The 5,792-nt window shown below is 41.3% G+C and overlaps 1 protein-coding gene across 3 annotated transcripts in view; it reads left to right on the plus strand.

Annotated features, from left to right (window-relative positions):
• The window catches only part of mmp28 (matrix metallopeptidase 28), a 33,281-nt gene that overhangs the window by 12,953 nt on the left and 14,536 nt on the right, over positions 1-5,792 (plus strand). For 2 of the 3 annotated variants that reach the window (XM_056373762.1, XM_056373761.1), the window contains exons 6-8: positions 3,080-3,217; positions 3,564-3,731; positions 4,450-4,870. In XM_056373762.1, the coding sequence (XP_056229737.1) occupies positions 3,080-3,217; positions 3,564-3,731; positions 4,450-4,844 (701 nt within the window). In that variant the 3' untranslated portion in view covers positions 4,845-4,870. Of the gene's footprint in view, positions 1-3,079; positions 3,218-3,563; positions 3,732-4,449; positions 5,279-5,792 lie in introns of those variants that run through there. The other variant, XM_056373760.1, reaches the window with a different exon arrangement.

Here is a 5,792-nt window from a genome sequence, read left to right on the forward strand (position 1 = left end):
TGCTAAGAAACTGATTTGAGCCACATTTGCACGAGAACATGTCGTCTTAACTTGTTTGCACCAAAAGCAGCTTGTTAACCACCTGACATCCTCTGATGATGGTGCAGTGCTTTGAATCTACAAGATGCGACCACAATGCATGAAGGGCTTTTCCCTGCTTTGACCCTGAAACGCAGGTGTAAAGCAGCTGCAAAGGGCCAGCGCCTTCTCAAGGAATGTTTCCATGGCTGCAGGACAGTCTCACAATCATTTGGATAATTCAGGTCGAAACCTGAGATTCAGCTCAAACAGAAGCGTGCAGACGGGCCACATCCAGATGCTGGCATTTTCTGTTTAATATCTGAAGAATGTCCCATCTGCTCTGCCTCTGGAGGTATCCTGGCCTCAGCTTCCTAAAATGGTATTTGCCAGCCCTTTCTCCCCAGAGCCTCCTTTATCACTCTGGATTTAAAAAACAAAAACAAAACAGCAACTGACCACTCTGCTGGCAAAGGCACATCGCTTTGATTTATAATGTGACCATAGATACTGCAATTAAAGAAACTGACACTACCAGGCAGGAGTTAAATAGATTAGTGTTTAGTTATTCATAGAGCTGCTTGTGGTTTGTTTTTACACTGCAAGCTGAACCTGGGAACATTTGCTTATCAGTCTTCAAAGAAAGAATCCAAGACGGCTCACTCTTCTTTTTATCGCTTAACAAAAAGTTCTTCCAGGATTCTTTAGCTGGCGCTCAGGTCGAGTTTAGCAATGTGCAACATGCTTTTCTTTACACACTGATATCATCCCTGTTGCAGTAGTTTCTGTGGACTGCAGCTGCTCCCACGTAAACATCAAACAGCTCCACAGGCAGATATGGACAAGAACTGCAACTGACAGGACTGCAGGCGCTATGAAATTGCTTGTGTGTCTGTGTATGTGTGTGTGTGGGGTGGGGTGGGGTGGGGGTGTGTGTGTGTGTGTGTGTGTGTGTGTGTGTGTGTGGGGGGGGGGGGTTGTGTGGGGGTGTGTGTGTTGGTGGGTGTGAGACAACCATGCTTGGTGTTGGCATTGTGATGTGATGGGAAGCAGATGTGAGGCAGCCTGAATATGTCAGTCTCCAGAGGTGATCTGGATCTGATTTGCTCTGTGACAAGACACATGAAAACACATAAAGCATCATACATTCAAGAAGACGCATGAGGTGTTTCTGTCTTATGAGACAATGTATGTACAGAGTATATAGTGTGGTGGAAGGAAGTATTCAGATCCTTAAGTAAAAGTAACAACACCACACTGTAAAAACACCCCAGTTCAAGTACTTCAAAATGTTACTCAGGTGAAAGTAGATATGTATTATTAGCAAAATGTATTTAGAGTATCGATGGTAAAAGTACTCGGTGCAGAAAATGACCCCTGTGAGTGTTATGGTATAGTGTTAAATCTCATATTATTGGATTATTATAATTACTAATACTTTCATGCCGAAGTAGCATTTTACTTTTGTAGTTGGTTTAGTTGGAGTTAATTTGAACAACTGTATAAACTTACACAGTTTGATCTGCACCAGTGTATTTTAAAGTACAGCACTTGAGTAAACGTACTTAGTTACTTTACGCTGAAAATTCACAGTAAAGATGAAGAACAGGAATAATATTTAACTAAACTCTAATGATAGGTTCAGAAGAGGAAATAACTTATCTTTCACACAAAATATTATGTTGCACACATCGTCCATTACAGCTGCTTCAAACCTTAATACTCATCACTGACTTCATTTCCTCTGTCTTGTAGTTCCAGCACAACAAGTACATATAGATCCCACTGTGTGTGACTGTATATCAAAGACAGCAGCAGAAAGAAACTATTATTCAAGTACTACCCTTGAATAATATTTTGAGGTACTTGTGAGGTACTTTATTCCACAGCTAGTTACTAGTTACTTTGCAGGTTCAGATTTTATACATACAAAACATATGATCATCTCCAAACCATATGTACATTTTTTAACATTTACTGCACCTGGATCAGCTGCAAGATTTAAGATTTAAATTCTGCAAACAGAAGAATTTCCCAAAGAATAACTGCTGAAACTAGTACTTTAAATACTGTAAGTACATTTTGGTAGTAATACTCACATACTTTCACTTAACTGCAAGATCTGAATACCTTTTCCTTCACTGATGAATTTAAACAGGGAATAAGGAGAGAGGTTTTAGGCGTGCAGCTCTTATCTTACCACACTGCTCGTATACTCTCTCACACACACACACACACACACACACACACACACACACACACACACACACACACACACACACACACACACACACACACACACACACACACACACACACACACACACACACACACACATTATGTGCAGCTGTCCATGTGTTATCCACTGTGGTTTGTATATCTATTTTTCCTGCAGTCTTCCTCCTGTTCTTGGGTGTGCTGATTTTATCCACCTCCTACACAAATGTTTGTTCAGCTCCTTGCAAACAAAGTGGCTGTAATCATGTCTAAAGCACAATCATTTACTCTTATGCTTTGGTATGTCGCACTCTTCTTTTTGTTCTGCTGTGGCTGTTCTTTATTCTTTTGATCTCATGTGCCTGGAGTCTGCACAAAAAAAGAATCAGTGGCTTGTTGTTGTTTTGGTGCAAAAAATTCAATAAGTTTAATGTTCCAGTCCGTGCTCTCTCTGAATCCTTTGTTTATTTCCTGTGCAGTATGTCGTTATCCATCAGTATACATCAACCCAGCCACATCCTGTGACAGACAATTTAAATGTAAACATTATCTGAATCCTGCTTTGGGAGAAGTCTCCACTGTTTGTCTTTCAATTTGTTCCTGCTGCTGCCCAATTTAGAAAATACTTAAATTGCTTTTGGCATGCATGAGAAATTAGACTGGTCTCTAACACACTGTCCTCAGAGTTTTGTTTGGTTATTGTGAGTTTCAAATAGCAGTCTCTGAATAACTTAATTATTATGGGTAATAATAACAGTGACAATGGCAGTAAATGGATTCATCTTTCACGGCCTTGTCTGATGCCTTTTAGTTCATTGTTTTGTTGCTTTGTTTTTGCCCTCAGGTAAGCCGTCAGGTGACCGCCCTGTGAGGTTGCCAGGTCAGGTTTTGCACGCCACGCTGCAGGAGTGGGAGACCACAGAGCTGAAGACCACAGGCCAGCCTCTCTACTGCCAGGGCATCTTTGATGCCATCACAATGGGTGAGGTCCAATTGAAGTATTGTTTGAAAAGAAACAGCCAGTCACATCTGACTGACAAACCTAAATCCTGCAGAGACACGAGGGAATCCTGTTATCATATTCATCTTTTTAAAACTGGTGGACAAACGCAATTAATGTATTTTGTCAGCTGAACTGTAAAATTACTTGAATTGAAACAAAATGATAAAGAGAGCATGCTGAGGAATATGAGATGCAGTTGAGACCTCTGTAAAAAGCTAACAGGTTAAGATTAGTTTGTGACACTGCTATTGCCAAGATCAAGAATGAACTTTCTTTGACGTGGTACATGTATTTACTCTTGTGCTTTTTGTGTGTGTGTATCCAGACCAGAATAACACCGTGCTGGTGTTTCGGGGCAGTATGTACTGGACAGTATCAGCTGAAGGCAGAGTGAGCGGCCCGCTGCCTCTCCGTCAGCGCTGGTCTGACCTCCCTCCGGCCATCGAGGCTGCTACCTTCTCCCCGCTGGACTCCAAGTGGTATTTTTTTAAAGGTGCTGCTTCACTGAGCTCATTAAAGTGACTCACACTTCCTTTTAAAGACATTCTCTAACCTAATGGCCAACTTCATACATCTGTTAAAGCCCCAAAATAGATTCTATTGTGCCTTTTCAAATAGGAAAGCTAGGAAAGAGCTATTTATAGACACTATACTGCACTTAAGCCTCAGCTGTAGTAGTTTCACCTTTGTGCTAGAGGCTAATAATGTGTTTGAAGTTATTGCCAAGTTTAACTTTGATGCCAAAAACCTGACGTTATCTCAATTCACTTATCTGTGAAATGCAAAAGAGTTTTGTGTAAAATGCAGACGCTCTGCTAAGACTCCATAAATCATCGCTACCCTTCTCTGTCCTTTGTTGTCTGAGAACTGAAAGAGACACTGCTGACACTTTGTCATAAGTAGCAGGCTGCATTTCCTCGAAACACTGAACCTCAAAATATTTCTTTCCAAGGTTCTTTGGATAAAGGAGCATGATAAAATTACTAACTGTCAAATCTTAGTTTTAAAAGAGCAGATCTTATTGTATCTCTATATCTTCATAGATATCTTAGTATCTTAAACAGCAAGTGGCAGAGTGAATTTGGGCTGTGAGTGTTATTTGAAGTACAGCATGAATTTGTGGAGATCTTTGGTGTAATGTTTAATTGTTGACTCTGTCACCACTTTCAGTTTTGGCTTTTTGTAAATCCTCCTCCTCTCCTGCTCTGCAGGGAAGCGGATGTGGCGCTACAAGGACAGTGTGCTGGACCCCGGCTTCCCCAGGAAGAGCAGTGATTTGGGGCTGCCTCGCCACCCTGACTGTGCCTTCTTTTACACCCCTCTGGGTCACATGGTCCTCTTCAAGGGCTCCCGCTACTCTGTGCTTAATCTCAAAACACTGCGCCAAGAGCCCTACTACCCCCGCAGGCTGACAGACTGGACTGGGGTACCACAGGGCACCAATGGGGTGCTGACCCGTCCAGGCGGACGCCTGTACTTGTTCAGAGAACAGCGCTTCTGGACTTTTGACCCAGTCAAGGTGCGAGTCACCAGAGATGGTCAGTGGGCTAAGGATCTGAGCTGGACCGGTTGTAGAAACACTCTGCAGAGCAACAACATTCTTTGACCAGCAGATGGAGCTGTAAGCTTGAGGTAAAGTGCAATTTGTTGATGTATACTGTAATACAGAGGTGCTACAACCCACATTGAGTTTATATGCTCCAAAAGTCTCCTGGCTCAAAAACTCCTTCCATGTATGGACTTACAGACACAAGCCCACTTGGTTTATACATTTTGAAGCATATACAGTATTTATACTGCAGAGCAATTAATCTTACTGTATATGGATGTGCAATTATAGCCTTTTTAATAATGTTTACACAATAATAGGACTGTGCACTCTAAATGGACCGGACCAAGAACTGTGGTTAAGTGGGGACAATATTACCATTACCATTTCTCTTGTAGTATTTGCACACTGACAGAGAAACAACAAGATTTGTGTTTTTATCATCTTGTCCACTAACATATGTAAGATATTATATAAATAACTATTACTTATGTTGGGCTGTGATTGTGCTTCGCTCCTAATGGCTTGCTAAGGTAGAAGGCCTAAATGTTTAACACCGATACCCACTGAGATCCAACTGTTTGGAAAATATGACGAGTACATCATTAAGTGTGTAGATGAATTGTAGAAGAGCAGTACAGGTTGGTGAGTTGTCAAGTGTGATGATAGATGGATGGTGGATGTTATCACAAAGCTGACAGCTGTGTCAACAACAGTGTGATGCATATTAAGAAACTGTTGTAGAGAAAAAAAAATTCTGCTATAACCATGAATGTTTCCACATTCAACCAACGATGAAATTCTGTCTGGTTTGGTCTTGAGCGCCAAACAGTAGCAGTGTGACAACAGTGTGATTATGCATTTTTGGAAACATCCAGCATTCACTTCTGAGCTTTTCATCCTACCAGAACATTATCTTTTGGTGTTTGATTTTTACATCACACTTCATCTGGTTCATCACTGTCAGAACACACACTTAACTGATAATTTGACAACAACAGAAAG

This window comes from Seriola aureovittata, chromosome 4 (assembly GCF_021018895.1).
Source record: "Seriola aureovittata isolate HTS-2021-v1 ecotype China chromosome 4, ASM2101889v1, whole genome shotgun sequence".
Taxonomy (NCBI): Eukaryota; Metazoa; Chordata; class Actinopteri; order Carangiformes; family Carangidae; genus Seriola; species Seriola aureovittata.